Source organism: Neodiprion pinetum, chromosome 6 (assembly GCF_021155775.2).
Source record: "Neodiprion pinetum isolate iyNeoPine1 chromosome 6, iyNeoPine1.2, whole genome shotgun sequence".
Lineage (NCBI taxonomy): Eukaryota > Metazoa > Arthropoda > Insecta > Hymenoptera > Diprionidae > Neodiprion > Neodiprion pinetum.
Genome location: NC_060237.1, coordinates 15,768,461 through 15,796,227, shown reverse-complemented (window position 1 = coordinate 15,796,227; position 27,767 = coordinate 15,768,461). Strand labels below are relative to the sequence as shown.

Below are 27,767 nucleotides of genomic sequence, written 5' to 3'. Positions count from 1 at the left end.
TACGCGATCGCGTGGCGCTGTTCTATTTGGATGATATTCTCATTCCCGGACGTGACTGGAGCGACCTAAAACCGAAACTACGGGCAGTACTGGAAAGACTGCGAATGGCCGGACTCACAATGAAACTAGCGAAGTGCCGCTTCCTCTTCTCCAAGGTCGCTTATTTAGGACACGAGATCTCGGCCAACGGGATTGAGCCGGGCACGGAGAAAACGAAAGCGATAAAAGAGTTCCCACCGCCGAGAAACGTTCACGAGATACGACGTTCCTTAGGACTTACGAGCTACTTCCGGAAATCCGTGCCACATTTTGCGAGTATCGCGAGCCCATTGTCAGCGCTACTGAAGACGAACGAGATATTCGTATGGGGACCGGAGCAGATCAACGCGTTTGCCACTCTGAAAGAAAAACTAACCGTCGCTCCGGTGTTACAGACATTCAATCCATCGGCGGAGACGGAACTACACACGGATGCGAGCGCAGCGGGTCTAGCCGGTATGCTATTCCAGCGCGATGGGGATGCGCTGATGCGGATGGTTTACGCGATTAGCCGACGTACGAGCGAGCTCGAAAGCCGCTATGACAGCGGAAAACTGGTATTACTGGCAATTGTTTGGGCGGTATCACGATTGCGAGCAATGCTAGCTAACGTGGAGTGCACTATCGTTAGGGATTGCCAGGCATTATGTTTCTTGGACTCACAGAAAACTTTAAATCCACAGGTAATACGGTGGCACGACTTACTCAGCGAATATAACTATAAAATTGTGCATCGGCCGGGGGTAAAATTGGCGCACGTGGACGCGCTCAGTAGGGCGCCAGCTGGTGAGCCGGAAGAGACCGAGGCACTAGGAGTGCTCGCTGTTAACACGGACGAGGAAATAGTGGCGGTGTATCAGCACGGAGACGAACAACTGCAAATTAAACGGGATATTTTGAGCAAACCTGTGAGTGCGCGGACAAAATATGAACAGAGTTGCGTGAAGGACTACGAATTGCGCGGAGGCATTTTGTACAAAAATCGGGACGGAAGACAACTATTCGTAGTGCCGACAAAAATGCGAAAAAGTATAGTGACACAATTCCACGACTTAAAGAGTCACCCGGGCGCCCTTTCGCCGTCGTTCACTTGGACCACTTGGGTCCCTTCGTCGCAAGTAATAAGGGCAACACATACGAGTATATTCTAGTGATTGTGGATAACCTATCGATATTTGTCGTCATTCGAGCGGTGCGCGACACGCGAGCGGCGAGTACAGTCCGCGTGTTGAACGAATTTGTCGAGAATTACGGAGCGCCCGAGCGCGTGGTGTCAGACCGAGGGACGTGTTTCACGTCAACATAATTCAGCCGCTTCTGTAACGACCATGGTATAAAACATACGCTCAACTCCCCACGGCACTCACAGGCAAACGGCCAGGTGGAACGAGTCAATGCCACCTTGGTTGCAGCAATCCGGAGCAATCTCGCTGAAGACGACGGACGAACATGGGATCGAGGGATACGTTCGATTCAATTGGATCTGAACGAAATGCGGAATGCAAGTACTGGTAAGAGTCCATTTGAAATAGTCTACGGGTACGCTCCTAGGCGGAACGAGGGCACGCTTCGCAGAATCACAGCCGCAATAACGGAGCAATATGAATCAACGGAGCAACGACATGAGTACGCGCGTGGCAACATCGAGATCGCACAACAGCGAATGAAGGAGCGATATGACGCCGGCAGAACACGGAATATATATATAGACAAGGGAAGCGTTGTGTTCATGAAAACCGTCCCCCCTTCCACGGGAGAATCGACGAAATTACATCCAAAATACCGCGGCCCCTTACTAGTCACGGAAAAACTCCCAGGGGACACCTTGCGCGTCGCCGACGTAAATCCGGATGCAGCAGGAAAACGGTACGTAACAACAGCTCACGCGAGTCAACTCCGAGTGTGGGAACCACACGTCGATGATGTCAGCGAATCGGAAGATGTGTCGAGTAACGAGAGTGATGAGGAGACACGCAACGAGCAAGTGTGTGAACCGAGAACGAATAAAGTGCGTCGCGAAAGGGAAGTCAGTGATCAAGGTAATGAAAGTTTGCCCTCGCCGAAACGCACCAGACGTAAGCCGATGTACTCAAGTGATTACGTCATCGAGTAGAGGACAATATAAGCTTTTATAAGTGTAGAATGTGCGTGTGGTTGTGTGAAAATGTAGAAAGGAAGAAACGAACGATGAAACGTAGTTTTCCCTTGCAAAAAAAAAAGAGGAGTTTCTTAGTAGTTTGTGTAACGGTTTTTTACGGGTAGTATTATGAGCACAAATTGTCAAACCGCGCGTTCGAGGACGAACACATAAATAGCGTGGCCGAGTGTCAAGAATCTGAGAAATACGGCGTGATTACCGGACCGCGCAACCCCCACTCACTAATGAGACGCGAAAAGCGCGGCCTAGCCGCACGACTGGGGTTTGGGCCGGGTTAGTCTCTGCCCCGAGCGCACCGCCGTGAATGTGTGCATCTCGTTAACTGTATTGTACGTCCCTTTAGAGTTTCTATAGTCTGCAGTATCGATATGTATTTACGTATACGTCTCTAAAAAGCATGGTGTTAATAAAGAACCGCGCTGTTTTACCGGTCGCATAAAAGTAAAAAGTACCGCCACCCGAATTCTCTTTCCACCTAACCTTGATCTACGCCGCTTAGTTAGGAACCATTTGAAAAATCATTTAATATTTCTATTCTTACTAGTGTCCGATACTTTTTTTGAAGATGAATCCAGTGAAAAGACGCGGAAAACCGTCTATTGTTATTAAAAATGTTCTTACCGAAACAGTTTTACGCCACAAGGGACAAATACTTCGAGCCGAAGTGTTTTTCATGTAATTAGAGTAATAATTCTTATTTTCCACGCGGGTAACCAACTGAAAATTATGAAAAAAATCGCTAATGAAACATCATTGCAATTTGTTCAAATCGAAACCAAAACACCTTTTTCTCGGCGAAGCCAAAACAACACCTTCCTTCTTCCAGCCGACGACTTGTTCTTTTTTCTGAAATCATACGTTCTCTGTATTTGTTCTATTTTCGTTGTTTGTTGTATTATTTCATGTTTGTACGAATTAGAGTAAGTGTTTTGATGAAAAAATATGAAATAAATACATATGTCATTCAGCGTTCACAAATTCTCAAGTTTGCATCCCATTTGACGTTGAAGAGAAGAAATGATCCAAATTGTCTAACGATATCTTTAAAAATCATTCCTGAAAACCACTTCCATCCCCACGCGGTGTTCAATTTTCAACAAAGCTTGTTAAAAAGTTTCGTGTTTACTTCAATATTGTAGTGGATTGATTATGTGAAACTTGCGTGACGAGCTACTAATTTTTATTTTTTTCATATACTCGTGGTCAGTATTGTATGTAGAATTGCGTTGTTCGCGGCTTGAGTTATGCAGTAAAAGGTAAGCTTCGACTGTAGTCAGAGTAAGTGGGAATTTACGTAGTAAGTAAACATGTACCAACTATATATATATATATATTATGGCATCCAATTATGGATTACATTAAACGGAGAACCCTCCAAGAGCAGCGAAAACAAACAAGTGTCGGAGAGTAATTTCACACATCATGCAAATCGTATGAACAGGTACATTCGAGTCACCGACATTTTAATATTTCATCTCAGAATCAACTTGTCGGATTCTCCTTTCTCTTCAATCAAAGTACGCTCTATTCTACAAGGCGTTACACTAGTAGAGGAAATCTGTTCTGTTTCAAGGGTACTCAAGACTGAAATCCTTCAAAGTACAATCACACGTAGTTGTGATGTTATCGAGAGAAGTCAGCACTGCCATCGATATTTTTCAAATTCAGGTTCCGAAAAATTTCAAAATTGCATGGGTAAGTAGCGGCTAGTTAGCGGCAAACTATCCAAGAGATACTATTTCAAATTCTGTACAGTTACCGTACGTGAAATAAGAAAAACCCAGGTGAGCTCATGGAGTTTTAACATTCCGACATAGCGGCAACCTTAACGCACCTATAATTCAGACCGAATGGTTGTGTTCACATATTGCATTAATTACACGTTAGAATCTCTTCGACGGCATATGATGAACGTTGTATCACACAGAGTTGATAGTAATTTCTTTACGATAATCGTAATTCCGAAATTAACCGCGGTTCCATTTGAAGAATGATCTTCCGCAATTCTGGCGAATTCCAGTTCGGTGCAGTGCGATATAAACCTGGCCGGCGTCGCTGGAGTTGCGAGAGACGCGCGCCCGTAGCGGGCGCGTGCGGTACTTGGACAGTGCCAGGGGTACGGCGCGCGGCGACAAGATGGCGGCAGCGGATTTCTGACCCCAAGACGTGCGGTGTTTCGGAGTAAGTTCCGAGTCGCTTCGACCATTCTCTCAATAGTTCCGGTACAATCAAACACAGCTCGGCCAGGAAACGTCAGTATGTATAGCTTTGTGTCTCTCTTTCTCTTCTTGGGTTACAGCTCGAGGCTGATGTTTATCTGGAACGGTCTCTTGCTATACTGTGTTTATATTTAAGGTGTGGACGACTTTTCTTAGGTACCCCCCCCCCGCCCCTATATCAATTTCAAATCATTAAAAAACAATTGCCTAATTTTTTCAGATTCTTGTCTCAACTCTAACTCGTGCTGTCAACACGGTGGATTTCCCCTCTAAAATACACATATTTCGAACCTGTTCTCAGTATATTTCTTATTATAAAAGTACTGCTGTACAAAAAATTTTGTAACTGTAAGGTTATAGTGGTCATTAGCGCAACTATCTGAGAAAAAGTTCATATCATCATACGATGCAATCGCGACGATTTGCGCACCCTCGAAACTGACTGTTTTTGCATTTAGAGGAACTGTAAATTCGTCGATATTGTATGGTATGATGATGTGAATTTTTTCTCAGATAGTAACAGTAATCCTCGGAGTAACCACTAAAACCTCGCAGTTACAATTTTTTTTGAACACAATTACTGTTATAATATAATACTCGTATATATTGCTAGCGTGTCCAAATTACGTGTATTTTAAACGTGGAAATCCACGCTGTTCTCGGCACGCCGGACGGGTTGCAGTTGAGATATAAATCCGAAAATATTAGGCAATTATTTTTTAATTACTTGAAATTGATTTGGTGGGGATGCTTGAAAAAAATCGTCAAAACCTATGGGACGCCCTACATATAATATATTGACATAAAAACGTGTGCGGTCGGAAACCCCCGTATTTACATCGTTTCTATTTGTCAATTTTCCTGACGTTATGAAAAGGGTTATGCCCCTTCTTTCTCTCTCTCTATTCCCGCTTCGTCACCCAGTGAGGTCACGAACTTTCCTGAGTTCTTAGTCGTCGATATTAATCAAGACCGGTCAGATTTGCTTTTATTCGCTTCTATGTATAGACGACCTAAGGGCCTCCGTTTACAAGAATTTTCTACTATATTTAATCAGTTTGCGTATGCTTATAAAAATCTCATTATTGCTGGGGACCTGAATTGAATCTTACTGTCAAATAATTACGAAGCACCGGTGCCTTACCGACTTGGTTTTCTCTTCGGCTTTTCATGTTGTTGAGTCGCAAGCAACGTACCACACGGCCATGTCTAATTCGTGGTTAGATGTATTTGGGTCATTCCATATCAATTCAACGACCTTGCGACGGTGACCCTCTCAGATTGTTGTGATTTTTTAATATGTTTTTATACATACAGAAAGAAGTCCTCAGCAATTTTCAGCTCTTTATCTCTTCCCATTCCGGAGTTGTCAACTTCTGAAGTAATTAACGAAGAAAATTCATGTTTCTGACATGAATTGAAATAACCTCATTAAATACAAAAATTTTGAAGTATTTTCTGATGCTCGTTCTGAAAAAAAATACGAAAATTGAAAAAAAAATTATTGATGCTTTTTTGGCCATTTTTGATAGAAAAATTGGATTTTCGTTCAATGGGACACTTTTAATTTTATCCAAAAAAATATACCAAATTCATCGTTAAAGAACAACATTTTTGAGCTATAATAAAAGATGGGCTTTCAATAACTTCTGGTGAAAATAATTTAAAAACAAATTTTTTGTCGGTGATTTTGATTTATTTTCCTTCTCAAATCACATAGCTTATTTTTATAGTCTAAAGATACATTATTCTTACATTTTATTTAATTTAATACATTGACCGTCTTGTTATTTTATTTCCTATCATTTTATTACTTTGTGCGTTGTTGATTCTGATGATCAAGAAAATCTTTTGAAACTAATTGTGTTATCGGTATTTGGTACAGCAGAATGAATTTGTTGTGTGTTAGGTACTGGTTTTGCACTACTAAAACGATCCAACAATTTTTTTTCCATCGCTTCATAGTCAATTTTAGGCAAAAATCTAACTTCTATATAAATCAATATTACCGTAAAAAAATTTGTTTTCGAATTATTTTTTCTAGAAGTTATTGAAAAGCCCATCTTCTATTATAGCTCAAAAATTTTGTTTTTTAAGGTGCCGCTGACCTGGCATGTCCTATATATATTTCGTGACGTCAGAAGTAGGAAAATCGCCCGCACAAATCTTGATAAAACGGGGGTACGAATCTGACTGGGAAAATTTTCAAAACATCGCTTGAATAAAATTCTACGTCTGTATCTCAGTCACCACTATCACAGATCACTGATAACGTTTAATAAAAATAATGATGAATTCAATAAAATTACGTCTCGTCAAACATGGCCGATCGGGCTAGCGACTTGTTGAATATTCACTGCTTGTGCGATATCAGAATTTCTTCCACTTTTGCCAGGGAGATACCGACGTACAAAAACACACACCTAATCCGGGAAAACCTAAAGCACCAGTCAGTTTTCCGTAAATGTGGCACGATTTGTGCGGGCGATTTTCAGGTGACAGGAGCCCGTTCTGATGCACGAGAAGTCTGTAATTTAGTTCAACGTTGAACCTCCAGAAGCGCTGTAGTCGACCGAAGCGGTACCAGATGGTAACACCACATGGTAATACGCACACGTCCTATGTTTCTGCTAAAGCAACAATATGCAGTGCCGACGAGAACATGGGCTTTTAGGTGGATACGAAAAAATGTACAACTCACTCAGAATAACCGTTAGATTTTAAAATTCGTGCATATTATAAGGCATCGTTTGGAAATGGTAACATCAGTTCACAATCGCGGTAACTATTCGTAATCGCACGTAGCCCGACTGTACGTGAACGAGGCATTCCATGCGAAACCGACCTACCCGTGACCCCGACCAATTTTGATTCTATTGAAAATTTTACACTTTCTTGTACCTGCCGAAAGCAGTCTTTCTGAAATATTTTATATGGTTGTCTCAATCCATCCAAACACCATAAATTTATCAAAATATCGCACAATTTTTTTTTTTAAAGCTCATGGCTTTTCCAAAACCCGATATTAAAATAACATACTGTTTCTTTTCTCGTTTTGAGTCGTAGTTCCACAAAGAAAATTATTCTTTTTTATTTTATTGAAGGGTTTTGGGGCATTCTACATCGAGTACGCACCACTTAAATCTGCCTTTTTTCATTGATTTCATAGAAAATCATTAACAAAAACGAAAATACCTATCCATTAATTCCTGTTCGTCAAAAAGGCAGATATAAATGGCGAATAATTGACATAGAATGCCCCATATACGCTCCGGATATCCTCATCTAATAGTAGCATCGATGTCCGCAAAATTGTCATACTTACAGATTATTGACCGAAAGATTAGATGCGGCAGTAAAATAAATACCGAAATTGCAGGAAACACGCAAGTATAAGCGTGAGGGTTTCGGGTTGAGATAAAAAATTGTGCTCTTGAACAGACCATTATTTATTTATTTATAGCAAATTTGGGGGAGGGGGGGGGGGGGGGGGGTAGGCCGGTTGACTATCGTCCGAGCCTGTTTTAAAGATTAATATATACGCGAAAAGTGAATGTGTTTAACAATACCAGAAATACATCCCGCAAAAATCTATGTCACTGTACATACATACAATTACTACATACTATGGTTCAAGATTCGTGGCAAATATTTACAGGGCCGATCCTTGCTAAAACTCTGATGAAGATTTGCTTGCCAATTTTTTCTGTTTTTATTTCTCAACAAATAAGGATTACATACTAAAATGTGCTTAGTTTCATTTGTCAATTACGCTTAGTTCTGAATGATGCTACCAAATTTTTTTTTTTTACATTAGACGAATTACCTGAAAGTTACTCATTTGGTAGAAATCGTTATAAAACTACATACCGTGACTTCTCGTAGATGGTATACGCTACGGATACGCTAGTGAGTTTTGGGTTGGTTTCCGCATCGTATACGACCTACGAAAGGTCAGGGTATGTGTTACTGCTGTACATCAAAGTCCGGCATGGTCAATCATGCGCCCAACTGAAAATTGCTACGAAAAACCATAAAAAATCATTCAAAGACGTTACAATTTTCTACGGATTCACTCCAATCCTATAAGATTTCACGGAAATTAGGAACTCTCGAAGGAATCAACTTCTTCGGATTCCAAGTACTAACCCCCCTTTTTTGAAATTCAATACCACTCGTATATATTATAATCCTCCCTTGAGTTTATTGAATGTGAAACAATAACAGTTTTTCGTGAATTTCTGTCAAATGAGGAACTTTCATGAAGCAATTTTTCTAATGACGAAATAACTTATGTAACATCTATGATGTCTGGCGAAATTGCCAAACAATACACAAATAAAACATTTATCAATAAGTAAAATTGATTCCCTCAACCATTGCACGAGAGATTCTGTCATGAATATAGGACTTTTTACGTGTGTATCAATAAGTGCTATGAATGAAAAATTCCCAAAATTTGAACATTATTACCTGCATTTCTTCTCTGCCAGATATTTATTTTCCATCAGATTGACATGGATGGGTAAAGTACAATACAAAAAAAAACATTCGCGTTTTGTTTTATCGGTATAGGGAATACGTGTTACGAGTGCTGACTTCAACCCTGATTTTCTAGTAAATGCATGAAACAATTGTGTTGAAAATTTGTAAAGAGATTAATCGTTATCCAAATTAAAAGTTTAAAAAAATCGAGCTGGATTACAGACCATAGAGCTTACCGTAGTAATACCTTAATTTTATTTCGCAGTAAACAGATAATTCAGGCATTAATCCAAACTCATACAAATCAGCTTGACTTAATTTTCCAGAATTCATTTATTTTCCAGTTGATTCTCATTATTTCAGTGAGAACTTTTAGTGGTTCAGTTAATGCTTATTAATTCACTTATTTCGTATTAATTCAATTAATTCTGATTAATTCAGGTGCATTATAATGAATTTACAAACCTATCGACATGGCAATTCACCGAGTTATTTCCCCCTCGGGCTGCACGGTAGGGTTTTCTTCGACGTGATTCGTAAATAGGAGGATTATGGGAAGTTGTGAAATGAATAGTACTGACCAGATCGAGGAGAGTATTTTACAAAATTATATTTTATTCGGAAAATTTAAATTTAATAAAAATTAAACGTGGGCTGGTTCCACCCCCCACTCCCGCCCCTGCGGTTTCCCCTGCCACCTCCACGACGGCGGCGGTGCCGGTTTCGGCGGCCGCCTTCCCCTCGAGGAACGGGTCCGCCGGTGGCCATAGCGGCTGCCACCGCCACCCGGACGGCCTCCGTGATCCGTTCCTATCAACAACCAAATAATTGTGATTCAATGTCACGAGCATTTTTAACCGATGAGCAGCTATTCCATATGAAATTATAAAATACGAAAACAGTGAAAAGTAAAACTGTTCAGCCACGGTAATGAGAGTATACAGCGGTTCACACACGGCGAGGGTATAACATCCCAACTCCTTGGGCAATAAAAATGTGTCAGAAAAATATGGTATGCTTCGCGAAGATATTTACTGATAGTCATCGTTACATTATACTGGCTACTGCATAGTTTTTGAAAATGACACCATTAAACCACTTTTTAATTCTTAGACAGACTCTTTCAATATCTGCAAAAAGAAAATTAGAAACAATAAAATGTGTAGTTGGGGACGTACTTCTAGCGTCGGGCTACCGCGCGAGCAGGCCTCGCCGCCGAGGAGGCAGCAGGAGAGGGCGACGGAACCAGCATCGTCGGCGACTGGAGTGGCGGCGGTGGCGGCTGAACAGCGGCCGCCATCGACAGCCCCTGTCGCTCGCCGTACAGTTCCGGAATCTAGGCAAAGAAAATGCATAAGCACACGCGTAATTGTGTACGAAAACCCAAGATTACTTACCGGCGTTAGGGGCTGTTGAGGCTCCTGCCGCCATCCATACCACTGGGGCTACGCGTAGGAGGGTTGACCCTCCACGCCACCCCCGGCTGCTGTAGCTGGACCGGGGGCCTCAGCTGTACATTGACACCTCCGGGACATTGAGGTTGCGCCTCAACGCCAGGAGGTGATGGCTGGTTGGGATCCACCCGATCCCCGCTTGATTCAAAATCCCTTGCTGATTGTTGTTTACTAAAAAATAAAGTTCGCAAAATTAGTCCTATCCAAAATCAACGATTTATCAAAATCAACGCGAGCGACCTTTCCTACATCCGCTTTGCTAGTGTGGCAGTTGCCAGGTGTTTAGGTATACATACAGTACTTGGAAATACAGAAAAATATATCGCTCACGAATGATGAAATGGATTCAAAATCTTGGTCCCGAATTCCCAGCCTATATACCGCATCGCGATGGCCACTAAGCTGAAAATAATTGATGTATCGGTTAATCGAGTCAAAAAAAATTATGGAATAAGACTCGATTGAATCGGTAATAATTTATCGATTGATGGATCATTTGATATTTTGTTGAAACTGTGCATTCGAATCCCTAATTTAGTGCGGTTTATAAATATTCTCGAGCTGCTGAAGCTGAATAGAGGGTGGCTCGAAAAAACAAAAAAAAACAGAAAAATTAACGTTCCAATTCAAATCCTGAATAAACTAAGATCGCGTTTCTCTATCCGCAAGATCTTTTTGAAGCGAAGCTTTCCAAATCAAAGCTCTTACGCACGTTTGTAATGGGGATCTAACTCACGAAAAGTGAAACGTCAGAAAGGGAAGTTGCAACGCGTATTGTTGCTGTGAGTAAAGCGAACCAGAGAACTAGAGAAGGGAACTGCGAAAGTTTCAGTGTAATCGGGTTATAAATATTATAATTATGAATGATTTTATAAAAAACCGCTCGATGCGCGAGCGGCTTGGACAGCGTTCGTGCGCTGCGGTAACGGAATATTACGCGTCATTCGCAAATTTTTTTATCACTGCGATAGTACATTGCAAAGTTTATTGTCATTTAATTATTTACAATTTTTATGTGTCGTATGATAGTGTGCGTTAGTTAATAAAATAAGAAAAGTATGGTAATAGACCACACAAAAGGCGAATCAGGTAATTTAGGCTTGTATATCCGAGCATTGTGGTTAGTTTTTGTTTTTGGTTCAGGAGTCTTTGCCCTCACCTCAGTCAGCAGTCTGGTCGAGAAGTGAGTTCACTGCGAAAAATCGTTAGAATGGTCTTAAAAATATGGCGATTGGTGCATTGGATTCAGAATTTAAAGTGATGAAACCGGTATTTTTTAATCGATCCGCCATTCAAAATTTCGATTGTTATAAACAAAAAACGAAAAAAAAGGGAGTCTCCGTTTTAAAGCTATAATTTCAAAAATATAAAAGATAAATGAATTTTGAAAAAAGATCCTAAAAGAAGAGGAAATTTCCGATGAAAAAGTCCGTACTCCCGGAATTCTAGCTTAATTATTTATAATTTTAATTTAACGTTGAAGATAGGGCTCCGCGCGGCCGTTTCGGTGCCTAGGCGTCACCGCCTAGCGAAGCATGCAACACGGAACAATTTTTTTATAACATTCAATATTGATTTAAAAATTTGAATAAATTATAGTGTTATCTAGACACTTAAAGGAATGTAGTCTTACCAAAAAAAATTTTTAACTCGATTTTCGTTCAAGTTATTTCATTGTTAATTAACTCATTTTTCGTAGACTTGACTTTTCATAAAATCACTTGTAAAAGTTTAAAAAATGGGTCTATGAATTTTTTTTCTTTTGTGAGCTCTTCTTATGTAAATAATAAACAAGATTCAGTGGTAAAAGTTTATAAAAGTTTTTTCATTTGTTTATAATGATTTTTCAAAGTTATCAAAAATGGAAAAATCCGGCTAATGTTATGAAAAAAATTTTTTTTGGCCATTTTATTGTCTTAGTGAAATAATGATTTTGAAATGAAAAAATTTTTTGTTAAAAAAATGATTTAATTGTTTGTAACTGTTTCTTTCATTTATCCACCATTTAAATTATTTATTAAGAAATAATTTTTTTTCTATTTGAATTTTCATTGTTTATTTTATAAACAATTTGTTGATGAAGCCATCGTTCCGAGGATCGACGCAGCCTTCCTGTCGGCAAGGACTAATTGTGTGGGTCGTGGTCCACGGTTTAGCTAGCCGTGTGACTGCACGACCTCGAGTACAGGCAGCTAGGTACTGCCTGTACAAAAGCCGGTCGAGGTGAACAATGAGGCGTCACTCTCCACCCGGAAACTTTGGCCGAGAGGCACCCTGTGTATGCCTCTGTCAAAGAAGTCCCCGATGATAGGCAACCTGGACCGTAAACCGAAGCAGCTACTCAATCGTACGAGTTAGTGTCAATGACGAGATCACGAGCAGCACATTACGCCTCATGTAGCGGTAATCCTCGAAATCGCATGACCACGCCATAACCAATATTCGCCACAGGGGGATGGCTTATTTGCGGTGGGGGTCAACCAACCAATCAAAGGGAAGAAGAATCACCTCACGACAACCGCGAGATCAGCGAGCCGAACCACGACCCCCTTCTATTCTACGCTTGACCTGCTGGGTGACAGCCTCGTATTCCTTCATCCTCCCGATCCAAGCTATCGATACCTTTCCTTCTACCGCTATCGTTTCTCTATCGTTGATCGTCCCGCAACCGTTCTATCGTTTGTTCTATCGAAAAATTTATCCTATAAACTCGTTTCATCCTTTTTCTCTCCCTGCTCAGATTTGCTACTATTAAGTATAATTAAAAATGGAGTCAGTTTGTGTGCCTGAAGTCACCGACTGAGGTCAGGCTTCTGCCTCTGTATTGTAACGTTACGAAGTTGCTCATAATTTCTATTCTTTCTTATGGGGACCCGGTGGTCTAGCGCACGAAAATGACACCCATTTTCACGATTTTTTTTTTGCTATTAAAAATGAAAAAAACGATGTTCTAACTTTTCGAGCTTATTACTACGTTTATTAATCATACAAAAAAATTTTTTTTTCCTCTTAAGAACAATATTTATTATCATAAAAATGCCGCTAACGATGACCCTCTCGAGAAATCGGAGCCGGACCGCGGAGGTGATTTCGAGACTTCTACTCGTCTGAAACAAAAAATTCAAAGACATTCCTAATCAGAAAGAGTGCAGTTATGGTCGGAACTAGAACAAATCAAAAAAATTAAAAATTGACAATATGGCGGGCGTTGAAAAAAAAAGTTCGTAAAATCGGGTTTTTTTTCACTAGTTTTTTAGTGTAAACAATAGGAAATTATTTAAATAAAATTATGATTCTAGTTCCGACGATAGCCATACATGTTGTGAACAACATATCCAAATTTCAAGTCATTCGGTTGGATACTTTTTTTTATTTTCACCCCCGCCGTGCCGAAAAAAGTCGTTTCGAGATAAATGAGTTTAAAGTTTGAGGTACAGATATTTTCAAAAATTGAGCAAATTTTGAATACTTACAGTTGATCGGCGATTCCGGCACCATAGAGGATCCCTTCGGAACGTTTGTATTCCGAAGGGATTATATTGTATTCGGTTACAAATGAAAAGGTAAAATGCGGAGAAGGGTCGGGACAGCTGCCGCGCTCCGAGTGCTGAACCCGTTAGGAGCGCGCGGACCGCTCTCTACCTGGAATGGGCTGTAGAAGCTATAATATTGGTAATTTCCGCATGAAAATTTCGCAGTATATTCTTAAGATACTATACTTTCGAAATATCGAAAAAAAATCGATTTTTTGAAATTTCTAGACCACCGGGTCCCCTTATGGTATTCATCGACTTTGTGTGAATCATGGTCCACGGCTTAGAGTTGCAGTAAGCCGCCGTGCGATTGCATGATTTCAGTAATTACCTATTTTTGTGTCTGAGCGATCTGCCGAATAATTATTTGTTTGTATTTATGATTTTTCTGATTATTCGTGAATTACTATTAGCCTGCTTCTGTACTTTCTATTGTATTTTGAGCCCTATTGGCTTCACATTTCATTTCGTACTCTTTTGTAATAGTAGTGTGCTTCATATTTTGTTTCTGTTACTGCTTATTATATTTTTATTTATTTTTGTGCTTATTGTATCATGTATCGAGTTCCTTGGAGTACAACCGAGCGTAGAATCAGCCCCTAGATAATACCGCACCTTTTTTATTGCTATTGGCAATTTTATATTATTTTTGCATGTTATTCATTTCTCTGTACCTTGTCAAATTAAGTTCTGCAAATTATTTTTTTGTTCTGCGGTGTATTTAGTATATTTCTTTATTTTGTAAACTCTCCGAAATTCTCACTCTCTCATAATTTTGTATTTTGTATTCTCTCAAAAGTTATGTTCAGGAATTCATTGTTTAATTCCTCAGGTCCGTAATAATTATAAATTATTGATTCTATTGTTTATGAATAATTCTACTGAAAGCTATCTAGTCGACCGTTTGCCGACTTCGTAAATTGTTAATGACTGTCAATTTCTCGTACTGGTTATAATCTATGGTAAATTCGTCGTATTATCTACCGAACTATCGTTACGTTGTTTTCTACCGATTGCAGTAAAGTTCTCTCGTTTCTAATTGACAGAATAATAATTTTCGTAGCGTCATTTGCATCTTGGGTAAGATCACGTCGCGCAGTGACGTGTAGTTTTAAGGTAGTACCATGATAAATCACTTTTCTTAACACATTAACGACCGGTAGCCTATTAATAGGCTCTTTCTCGCCGACGCTTATCGACCGATTATTTTGTGTTAATCCTTAAGTTAATCGTTAAGTTATGTTATGTTGCTCAGTGGCATTAGTTGCGTTGCTTTGCTTTGTAACTTGCTACAGAGTTATATCGTTTGGAAAAATTTACCGTTCGCAATGACTGAAAAAAGTGACACCGGAGAGTTTTATTTAGATGATTTGTCAGACTGTCCTGACAGTTATTCAGAAAGTGATAGTGGTGACGACAGTGATAGTAGCGATGTCATAATTCGGAGACGAAGGTGTGTATTGCCACTAACATACACTGATTCAGAGGAAGATGAAATAAATATTATCGAAAACGATGTGAATAACAATGAAAATGACGATGAGGTATGGTCGACGAACGACGAGGCAGTAATTCTGGAACCGTTCGAAGGCAGCCCTGGGATAAAAATTATGCCAAGTTCTCCAGAGAATATAATGGACAGTGTCAATTTATTTATTGGAAACGACTTTTTCGAACACTTGGTGATAGAATCCAACCGATATCATTACCAGGTCATGGAAAGATATAAAACTTCATCAAAAACAAAAAAATTAACTGATATCACGGTACCGGAACTGAAGAAGTTTTTAGGACTAATAGTTCTAATGGGACAAATAAAAAAAGACGTTGTATACGATTACTGGTCAACTGATCGAACTATTGAAACTCCATTCTTCTCACAAACAATGAGCCGAAACAGATTTGTGCAAATTATGCAGAGCTGGCATTTTTCGGACAATAACAACATACCGCACAATTCACATACACTGTAAAAAATAAGGGTTAATTTAACCGTCACATGGGTAGGTAATTTTTCATCATTCAACTGTAAATCAGTTTTACCTCCCCACTGGTCTTTTACAATCGATCGTCTACCCATACAGACATTTTTTACTACCCAAGTTATACGTAATTTTCGCATACAGACAGATAAATTTTGGTGCCGAACTGTAAATTCAGCATTTGGGTATGCGTTTTGGCTAAACGTACCCAAAGTGGTAAAATTATCTATCTGCATCACCGATAAAATAATGTGTGCGACGCGCATACCGACTGAAATTCGGCAAAACTTAGGCGTTCGCGAACGATCTTTTCGGTAGATAAATTAAATGGATGTGATTTTCGTTACGAAATTTACAGCAGTTGTATTCTGGCAACATAATAATTCAGATTCAAGTTTAGTTTCAAGTGAGAATGTGAAAAATTTTCTGTGACCACCCAAGTTATGCTGAGTTTTGCGTAGTCTGAGATGGCGCTTCCATCGCAGACGGGAGATACGCAAGAAGCGTTTAGACACGCTTCCGCGTTGTGTGTGCGGTTAAGTAGGTGGAGTGGATCAAGTGGAATTTTTTGCATTTTTCATCAGAGAATAAAGGTATGTGATATCAATTGACATTGCGTTTGGGGTTTGGGGTACGAGTAGCAACGCATGTTTTGGTGTAGATGGTGGAGTTTGCTTCTATTTCACGTATGTAGTTCTCAAACTAACTTTTTAAGGTTAGGTTCGAAGGTACTTGCTTCAGCCTGATCGTCGAGTTCTTCTCTTTTTTCAAATTTTTTTTCTTTTATACTGATCAGAGTATTGTTTCCAAGTTACAGCTATCAAGTATAATATTTACTCATTGATTGATGACTGTGTTTTGTTATTGATTGTCAAATTGTTTTGTTGCCATTTTTTTGTAAATATATTTATCAACTTTTACGCTTGTTCGTTGTCACTTTTCAGTATATAATTTCACCCAACCCATCAATTGATTTATTAAATTACTGCGATTATCTTATAACCTTCAGATCAGAACTGGACTAATCTCTTCAAATAATTACTTGTTTTTTTTTTCAACATGATTTTCTCCATAATTTATATTGTAGATTCAAATGAACTAAGAAGTGATAGAGACAAATAATAATATGTAGTATAAATTTATACGTATTTTAAATTTTGCAAATCCAAATAATTTCATGGACAAAGGTTCGTGGGCAAGAATACGGATCCATCTGGCGAAATGAGTTTTGCGATTGTCTCATCGGACCGCACCCTCTGATTGAGTGAAATCATTTTACTATGATTTATTGAAGGACCTTAGTAAGTACATAGACCAGGCAGATGCGTTATTCGTCTGTCTCCCTAACCAAAGGTTTCGGCAGATTTTCATAGTTTGCATTAAAACGCTTGACTCTGAGTTTCTAAATATTCCCTAGGTTGCCATGCTATGCCGACAATGATTCGTAATCTTGCACGTTGCACTTCCTTTGAACCGTTCCAGCTTACTGCGCTGACCATTGACTCTTATCTTTCAAACCACGCCTTCGTTTAAGCCAAGTAAGTACTAAGCTCCAAACTAAAAAATTAATAATATGACATTCATCCCAATGGTCTATTTAGATATCCATGATTTTCTGAAAGCTTCTGTTTCGATCAGACTTAAGCTAACTATGCTAAGCCACAACTCATCTTCTGCTTGAATGACTCACAAGCACGTACCATCTCTCCGGCTCATCAATTTGAACAGGACTTTTATGAGGTAATCTCCCAGGCTACAACTTGCAGTCAGTTATACCATATACATTATAATGGGCCTTGGTACTCCCAGCGAGCCTCAAGTTATAGTATTATGAAGCGGCAGATGAATGAACATTTGGCAGGGGCGACAATACTTTATACTCCTTTTTGGGATTGAGTCTGTCATTATATTCTGCTATTATGGTATCACATAATTGAAATAAGAGTGAGCATGCTAAAAAATTACATTTCACAGGTATAGAATACCTGTATGATAACCAAAATACATTATCGAAGGCTATGCGATAGTCAAAATAATGAAAGTGCAAGAGAATGGTAAAATAGCAAATCAGAGCACTTAATGAAATCCCAAATAGAATCTTAATACTCAATCATGCTCATAGTATCAGGTAAAAATTGTTTGACGAGCTCTTTAGCCTCCAGTGAACTTGGAAAAACCTTTCGCCATATTGAAATAGCCCTCAGCAGCCCATGCCTTCGGCTTAGAAATAATCTCTATGTTGACCAGATATTTTTAAACTTACGGATTCAGGTAAAAATGCTTTATATATGACTTTACCGTGAGTAACACTGGATCAGGGCCGATCCGTTCACCAAAGATGGCGGCTGCGTGGCCGTAAACTGCCAGTAGTTCCCAGTTTTCAGACCCGCACAGAGAGGGGTTTCAACCATGCCTCATTCAAGCTACAGAAGAAACAGAGAAAGATGGAATTCTTTGTGGAAGAGTCGACGGAGAGTTCTTAGCCTCAAGTCTACAGAGATGAGATTCTCCACGTCAAGTCTATGGAGAGGAAATTCTCTGTCGACGCCTCAAGTCTACGGAGAGGAAATTCTCTGTCTACGCCTCAAGTCTACGGAGACTAGATTCTTCGCCTCAAGTTTACCAAGAGGAAATTCTCCGGCAACTCTTTCACAAAGAATTGAGGCGTCGTCAGAGAATTTCCTCTCTGTAGACTTGAGGCGAAGAATCTAGTCTCCGTAGACTTGAGGCTAAGAACTCTCCGTCGACTCTTCGACGAAGAATGCCATCTTTCTCTGTTTCTTCTGTAGCTTGAATGAAACATGGTTGAAAATCCTCTCTGTGCGGGTCAGAAAACTGGGAATCACTGGCAGTCTACGGCCACGCCGCCGCCATCTTTGGTAAACGGATCGGCCCGCATCCAGTGTTACTCCTGGTATATATATAAAAACATCTACCATCATATACAACTATATACAACTTTATTTAACTATATATAACTATATGTGGATCATGTATAATTATTGTACACAACTACATATAATATATGACTTTATATAGATCTATACAATTACATGATGCGATTGTATAGACCTATATAAAGTTATATATTATATGTAGGTGTATATAACTGTATATGTTTTGCATTTAATCATATGTAAACCATTTTTACACAGGGAGCTTATTTAGTTTACTATACCCCAAACAGGAGATGCAGTCATACAGTTCTAGCGTTACCATTTTCACCATTTTTTATTGTTTCAATCACTGCCATGTGAAAAGACTTTATTTGATGATAGTGTTTAGTAAGGTTAGGTCTAGTTGTGAGAATACTGAAGCAGAGAATAATAATTTAACGCGAAGTTTTTCTTTCGCAGTTACCTGAATGGTGCAACGATGGACTTAACGTGTAAACTATGCTCCTTCAAAACGTCAATGGCACAGAATTTTGGAGCACATTTCAACCTGTGCCATAAAGTATCAGCTCATTCGTTAATGATGTGTGGTGCCATGGACTGTTACGCACAATTCCACTCTTTGGAGCGTTATATTCAACACATCAATATAAACCACACTAGACCTATAACTCAACCCAACGTAGAGCGAACGAACAACCCTGTAGCTGCAACGGAGCATCAGCAACTGTCCTCTCAAGATCCTTCAGATTCCGAATTGCTCATTCAGTGCCCCCATCCATCATGTTCTTATAAATGCACTTCCAAAAGTACTCTACGATCACATCGGTTCAGATATCATAAATCAGCCACTCTTCCTGAAACTTCTGCAAATCCTACTGCAACTACTGATAATGATCTATCTCAATACACGCATCAAGAACCCTGCAGTGGTGCACTTAGTTTTTACTCTCAGGGAATTGAAGCCCAGGACACTCAAGTTCCAAATGATGGCGGCGGTATTGAAGCTGATTTCAACTCAGAAGAAATACTTTTCAATAAATTTGTGCACATTTATCTTACTTTGACATCCAAGTTCCATATTCCTGATTCAACTCTTGATTATATCATCAACGATTACCATTTGCTGCTAAAACATTCATTGGGATTATTAAGTACAAAGTTACTTTCAAAACTTACATCGTTTGGAATTGACTGTGATCCACTGAAGCCTCTGATAGAAAGTATTTTTTCCGAAGATACTTTGATTCGATTACATAGTGCTGATGGTCCAATGCGCTCTCGATATATGAGGCGTCAGCAGTATACGAAATTATTTGAGTTTGTGAATCCCATATCGTATAATCTAGGTCTGAATCAAAATAATATACAGAGAAAATATCATTATGTATCGATTGAAAAAACCTTGAAAGCTTTCTTCGATGATACATCAGTTTATGAACAGTACACTGAAAGGAAGAATAAGGAAGTGACACGATCACATGTGCTAACGGATATCGAGGATGGCTCCCTTTTTCAGACTCATCCAGTGTTTTCCTCCGATCCAAGCAGTATTCAATTAATTATATACCAAGATGACATGGAAATAGTGAACCCACTAGGATCTGGAAAAGGTGTTTACAAACTCACCGCTTATTATTATACATTGGCCAATCTGCATCCCTGGAGTCGGTCGTCCGTTGACCCGCTGCAGCTGATTTTGCTCTGCAGAGAAACTGATGTGGCCTACTTTGGTTTGCCACGTGTACTGAAACCTCTAATTGATGAATTGAAAAAACTTGAAGACCATGGTCTTGAAATACGAGGGCAAAATTTGAAAGTCAATATCCTTGTACTGTTGGGTGATAATCTTGGCACTCACACAGTCAGTGGCTTCGTTGAAAACTTTAGTACCGCAAAATATTTTTGCAGATATTGTGAAGAAAGTCGTGATGAGTGGTTCTCAAGAATGAATCGAGTGAGTGCAGGTAATTCTAATAATCCGCAATCTGATGTTGAAAGTGAGGCCAGCAGTAGTGAAAGTGAAATCAGTTGTTATACCAGTTCTACAGAGGAAGAAGGTTCTGAAAATGATGAAACTCAAAGAGTGCCTCGCCCTGTCGATTGTGATTTGAGCGAAGAAGAAGAAGTGGAAGAAAGAAGTATAAGAAATATTGAAAATGATGTCGAAGAAGAAGATCGGGAGCTGCCATTTGTAGCACCTATGCGTACAAAAGAAGCTTATAATATGTGCGTCGCAGGGCTTGTGAATCGACCAGAGGGTGTAAAAGGTATCGTTGCTGACTCTCAATTCAACAAACTCACACATTATCATGTTGTCGGAGCGACACCACCTTGTCTTCCACATGATATATTGGAGGGTTTGGGTGCACATGACGCAAAATTAGCCGTGACCTATCTATCCAAAAAATACAAATTCACCATTGAATCACTCAATCGTAAAATTGCGTCTTTTTCATTCGTTGGAGACGAGAGTCGTGATAGACCTTCAAAGATTGGTGAAAGAAGTAAAACATTAGGAGGACAAGCAGTGCAAAACTGGGTGCTTATCAGGTTTTTGCCCATGCTGATCGGTGACGCAGTTACAAATAAGAAAGATCCTGTGTGGAGGATGGTTCTTTTGCTCATAGAAATCTTGCAAATGATTACTTCACCTAAGATATCGTCAAATATACTGCCCGATCTTCATAATCAAATTCAACAATATCTACATCTGAGGAAGATCAATTTTCCAAGCATGAAACTGCGACCAAAACATCATTTTTTGGAGCATTATCCCAAACTCATCTCAATTTTCGGACCACTTATGAGACTCTCTACTCTCAGATTTGAATCAAAACATACATTTTTCAAACCTGCTGTACGAAGTCAGAAAAATTTCAAGAATATCACAAAATCCCTTACCTTGTCACATCAACTGCTGCAAAGTTCTCTCTCAATCAATAATCTGTTCAATAATTACCCAGTGTTAAAAGATGATTTGCCCTTTCGGCAATGCGTTCTTGAGGATGGAGCTTTACAGTGTGTTTTGAATGCATTTGGCCAAGAGTTCGCTAACTCCATGTCGGCCAGTGAAAAGCTATCCTATCATGGCACGGCATACGAAAAGGGCAAGATTCTAGTTGCCAACACTAAAGATCACCCTGTTCTTGATTTGTGTAAAATCATACTATTTCTTACACGGGGGAAAGCTGTATACGCTGTCGGTGAGTATATACCTTGTGCTTTGAATCTATGTGTGCATGGTCTTATATGATTTCATACGTATACCTATATTTTTTTGCAGGCAAGAAATATGAGGGCTTACTAGACCCAGACCTTCAATTATATCAGCTGAAATACACTGGTACTTATATTCTTGTATCTCTGTCTGAGATCGCAGATTACGTCCCCTATTCAATCTACCGAAGAGGAACGAATCGTGTGATTGTGTTGAAACACTTATTTTTTCTCGGCAAATCTGAGACTGCATCATCTGGAAGGGCTACCTAAACAACGATATACCTATAATGTATTCTATATATATACAGTACTCTTTTTGCACTTTTACATACGTGGTATACGCAAATATTTGTATTCATGGTTCACGTAGTCGCAGTAGATTATTTCACTTTACGCTTCATGTAGTACTGTAGAATATTGAGCTTAACCATTCGCTAAGAGAGCAGCATGTTATCATTTTCGACAAATTTTCATCGTCTCTTTATGTTTAGATGAGTGCCGTCGATAACATTGACAATACCACCAGTGATCTGGATAGCGATGTCGATGAGTACAGCACAAATGATGATCGACCAATAAATGAGCAAAATGGAGTTGAGAAATTTAGTAATGACCTAGGCCACGCAACGACTGAGAAGTCAAATAGTGCATCAACCAGTAGGACCGAGATTAATGATCGTAACCACAGTGGAAATAATGATAATACCATGCAAGTAGATGCAAGCATGAAGATGATACTTGAGAAGCTCACTCCATACCTGCAAACTGCAGAAGACAAAACAGTGCTTTTAGAAAGACTCTTCACCTTAGGTATTAAAACTCTGTCAGACCTAAAATTCGTCACAAATATGGAGAAAGATTTTTCTGGGGTAATAAAACCCATTCAATGTCGCCGTCTGGAAGCTGAACTGTTAAAAGGTACATATGTTGACTATGATTGAAATATTCTGAGCCCTGTGTTAGTTTTTGGTCCAATTTATCACAAGTCTTACAAATTGCGAGATTCCACTTGCTCGCAATGTTTACGGTAAGGTTTATATTATAGTATTTCGTCTTTAGAGGATGCAGATTCGAGTGAATCTGGCACTCAGAATGTATCTATGTGCCGAGTTATTGATGCAAACAAGCTTTTCTCAAAACAGTTTATGGAAAAATTAACAGGATCACAGAGATTAAGCAATTCTGATCGACTAAAATTTGTTAGGAGAGTGGGGGACGAAGTATATGATAATATGCGGTAAGACTTTGACCCTTTTTTAATGCTTGCAGTCAATCCACCCGTAAATTGCCATATGTATGCTCAAATTTTTATAAATTATGTAAACCGTGCATTCTCATTTTCTTACCGTCTCCAGGTATCTCCTATGATTCAACTTTTCAACCTCCGAATCGTTGATTGCTAATTATTGGCTTATTTTATAGGCCTGTAACAAAACACACGTGCATAAGGATCGCAGCGGGCTTGATTAAAAACTATGAAGGAGCTTTAGATTTTTTGAAGCATGATGAAGTAGGGGTTGACTCCTTGGCCACGCAAATTCATGCACACGCATCGTACATGAAAAAGCTTGATAATAAAAGAAAAAGCCTTGTGGAGGATGATCCAGATGATCCTGCAGAAAAGAAGGCAAGCCGAAAGAGATTTTCAGTTCGAGAAAATTTCGGTATCAATAAAGATATGGACCTGCCCAATGAACTGCCGGAGGATGAAACTGTGGATAGCCAGAAAGAAAAACAAAAACGGATGCAACAAATGGCTGAAACTGGGGAAATTGATATGCGACTCGTGATACAATTCATGATTAAGACATATCCCTCGCAACGTGCTTCCATCGCCCAAGGTCTCAACATGGAGGATATCATCAAACTCTGGCCGTTTATTGGCTATGTAAGTTTTTTCAAGATACTACTGAAGTTGTAGCTTACATGATCAATGCTAATGTTCTGTAGATAAATATCAGCAAACATAACAGAGAAAGTGTTTTAGACCAACCGAGTATGGTGGAAAAACGCATTCTGTCACGTGTGGCAAACTTTTGATTGGGTTCTAGAATAAGAATCTGCTTTGCATGTTATTTATTACTGAAACTATGTACATATCATGTAGAATTTGAAATACTATTACACTTTTCACGGTTCTTACCCAATTTTTGTTTGTAAATTTCAGAGTAGTATTTTTTTTGTCCTTTGATTACAGTTCGCCGTTTTGAAACAACATTTCTTTACTCTTATCCCAGAGATTGAACAGGTGAAGGTTGGAGATAACTTGAACGAAATCGTTTCAAAAATGTTGCAATTTTTGAGGGCAGACAGTAGCAAAACAAGGAAGGGCAAATTGGGTATTGCTACAAACAATATACTCGAAATTCTGAAGCGCTTTGATAAGCAGCAGCCTACTACAGATTTGCAACGAATTGCTATGACTATGTGTCTTGGTGAAAGGATGCAGCAAGACATGACCAAGATTTTTATTTTCTTCGAGGTACGTACAGAACTGCTCCCAACAGTTTTTGATAAAGTATGTAATAAAAACAACTCTTTTCTGTAATACCTATGCAAATTTTGTGTGCAGTTGTGAGCTTTGCTGCAAGAGTATCTTGTATCTTCGATATACAGTACTTTGTTACGCTTTTAGAGCATCTTCTGCCAAGAAAATATGATGTTCATTGACATAAGTCTTTGTTTACTTTCTCTGATAAAATACTGCGCACATGAAAATGTAGGGTTAATTCTCAAAAAGATTGGTATTGGGACTTTGATTTTCACAATGGTACTTTGTTGGACAGGAAACTACTAGCTTTGATGAAATCCAGGCTTCGTCGAAATTGCCTGATAGCGGAAAGCCTATAGTAGCCGTCCTTGGTAATTTTACTTCGACTATGCTTCACCTTCTACAATTATGTACTTTCAGCTGTTTCTCTTCAAATAATATCTACAGTACATTTCATAGCAAGGGATATCGGAAATATTCCTTGGAAGTATTGAAAACTTTCTCTTTTCAAGGATCTGATCTGATGAACAACCCGAAGTGCTATGTCGTCGTCGAAAAGAGATGTATCAGCCCTGAAAAGATCTCCCCATTCACAGCTCTCATGCTGACTTTCATGGCTTACTTTGTATTCAAAATCACCTACCCACAAGAAGTTGGTGGCCTGCTTGAATTCTTCCAAAGGTCAGAGATTTTCATTTTTATTCGATCATTCGACAGGAAAATTCCCATCAAGAAGATTGTCAGATTCAAAATTGTATATCCTCTATGAATAGGGCTATCTACGACATCAAGGGAGATGAAACTACAAAGAGTAGTAGCAGGGTGGAAAGAAGAAAGTCAGCAAAAGGAGTGTTGTTCAAAAATCCACCAATGATTTCTCCACAATTCAAAACGTTAATGCGGGATTTTGATAATTATCGGAGCTTGTGGGGTATTTAGATTATAGGGTATTTTGAGCATATAAATGTATATACTCAACAACTACCAAATAAATATAGCATTCATATAGTTTACGTCCTAGGTTAAGCATGTAAATCTGTACCTAAACACTACCGAAGAAAAATATCATAAGTTTGAAATAAATGTATCATTTGCTATCACTAATTCATTTCTAATGCCATAAATTTGTTGATGCGGGTAGTTCAAATCACCTATCACGCAGATTGAATTTACCTACACGGGTTGTAAAATCCACTCTGTTCACCTCGGAGTTATTTTTACCCTTCAACGAGGATAATCTTGATTTATGTCCCCACATACTACGTAAATTTATCGACCCAAAAAAAAAATAAAACTACATACCCATGGGTAGGCATATTTCTCTACCCAGACTAGGTAACAAGGCGTTGCACCACCCACACGGGTAAATTTACCCTCAAAATTTTTTACAGTGTAGGCTTGCTAAAATCCAACCTGTGATTGACTATTTACGGCGAAAATTTACTGACGTGTATAAACCATGTCAGCAACTATCTTTGGATGAATGTATAATCCCGTGGCGGGGCAGACTCTCGATTAGGACGTATAATCCCGCAAAAATTACTAAATATGGAATACTTGTGAGAGTGGTGTGTGAAGCTGTCACAGGTTATATATGTAATTTTCACGTTTATGCCGCTGACGGAAATAAATTGGAAGACACGGTCCTAACGGTTATTAAACCATATAAAAACGTGTGGCACGAGGTTTATCAAGACAATTATTACAATAGTGTAAAAATGGCTAGAATTCTCCTAAAAAATAAAATACGAGTGTGTGGAACCATTCGTAAAAATAGAGGTCTTCCGAAATCATTACGAACATTACGGCTTTCAAGAGGACAATACGAATTTCGCAGAAATGGCCAAATCTTGTTAGAAGTGTGGAATAATGGCAAAAGAAATGTCAACATGATCTCTACCATATATTCTGCACAATTGATGGAATCCACAAGCAGAAGCAAAAGATCAGCAGCCCTGATACAAAAGCCTAATTCGATCATAAATTATAATAAATATATGAAGGGCGTAGATCGCGCGGACCAATATCTCTCATATTATTCCATTTTCGAAAAACAAAAAAATGGACAAAACGCGTTGTAATGTTTTTCATCAATTGTGCACTATTCAATTCATTCAAAGCATACACAGTGCTAAATGGAAAAAATATTACCTATAAGAATTTCTTGCACAAAGTGGCAATTGCGTGGACGGAAGATAATGGAACGGAAGATAATTGTACGGAACACGATAACAACCTGCCCAGTCCTGTACTTACAAGGAGAGCACCCATATTAGACCATCCCGGCAGACCATCGAATTTGAGGAAACACAAACTTATAAATATAGTGACAAGTGGTCGAAGTGTAAAACCACAAAGACAATGTAGAGTTTGTGCAGCTCATAAAAAAAGAAGTAGAACATGTTTTGTTTGTAAATTTTGCGAAGTTCCATTACATAAAGGCGACTGTTATGAACGATATCATACTTTAAAAAAATATTAACTATTTCCTATGTGTAGTAACCACTGTAATACATAAAATAAGTATAATTTAGCGTTACAGTATAACATTATTAGAATAAAAGATTTTATTAAATATACTTTTCCTATAATAACAGAAAGCAGACAATTCCATATAAACACATAACACGCACAGACACCCCCGCGTGACACTCTAAACCAGAACAGAGCCGGCGCGAGAGCGAATCCGTGGCTGAGCGGCCGGTCGGACGTGCGTATACTGTTGAAACGCTAGCGGTCGGTAAAGTGTTAAAATATCTTTCAATTTTTGAATACACATAATTTGAAGTGTCCTTTAGACGTAGTCGTACAATTTACATGTATTCCCTATCCCGACCGTAGTTAGAGTGAGCATTTTATTTAATAACCGCCGTACTTTTCTTAGAATTTTTTTTAAAAACTGAGAATTATTAATTGAGGATATAACAAGTAATTTTTTTCAAAAAAAACATAAACAAGCCGTATTCATTTTTTTGTAAATAATTCTTAAAGTTTGTTGCTTTTAATGATTTTCAAACCTTCTCTCATAACCTGACCCGTGAGAAATAGTGACTTGGCAACGTCGTCCTACGCGGAAAGTTTGAAATGCCACAAAGGCCCAACGAATTGAAATAAATGTCAGAACTTTGCGGATATAGGTTACGGTACAGGTTTTAATCGCGAAGTCATTGTGTATTATTTTCAGTCTCCAATTATAACTAACCTCCAATTGAGTTCATAACATTACATTTCTCTACAACACATGCTTGAGGGGCAAGAGATACTGAGTAAGAATGCAACGTTGCCAAGTC

General features: G+C 38.9%; 2 protein-coding genes and 1 long non-coding RNA gene across 4 annotated transcripts; all 3 read left to right on the top strand.

The window, feature by feature from the left end:
- Nucleotides 1-15,216: 15,216 nt before the first annotated feature.
- On the top strand, nt 15,217-15,861 carry LOC124222294 (piggyBac transposable element-derived protein 4-like). Its single transcript, XM_046633114.1, has one exon. It carries the CDS (start codon nt 15,217-15,219, stop codon nt 15,859-15,861), a length of 645 nt encoding a protein of 214 aa, XP_046489070.1.
- A 19-nt stretch (nt 15,862-15,880) lies between these two features.
- Nucleotides 15,881-17,933, top strand: LOC124221760 (uncharacterized). Of its 2 annotated transcripts, XR_006883861.2 has the most exons (5): nt 15,881-16,463; nt 17,058-17,171; nt 17,288-17,408; nt 17,472-17,610; nt 17,845-17,933. It is a non-coding gene; the product is annotated as an uncharacterized lncRNA (long non-coding RNA). The 2 variants fall into 2 exon arrangements; XR_006883860.2 differs by lacking the exon at nt 17,845-17,933 and having other exon boundaries at nt 17,472-17,831.
- A 4,186-nt stretch (nt 17,934-22,119) lies between these two features.
- Nucleotides 22,120-25,854, top strand: LOC138191108 (uncharacterized). Its single transcript, XM_069137026.1, has 8 exons — nt 22,120-22,275; nt 22,478-22,904; nt 23,046-23,223; nt 23,409-23,874; nt 24,184-24,468; nt 24,773-24,848; nt 24,990-25,158; nt 25,251-25,854. Exons 2-8 carry the CDS (start codon nt 22,478-22,480, stop codon nt 25,414-25,416), a joined length of 1,767 nt encoding a protein of 588 aa, XP_068993127.1. The 5' UTR covers nt 22,120-22,275; the 3' UTR covers nt 25,417-25,854.
- The last annotated feature ends 1,913 nt before the right edge of the window (nt 25,855-27,767 follow it).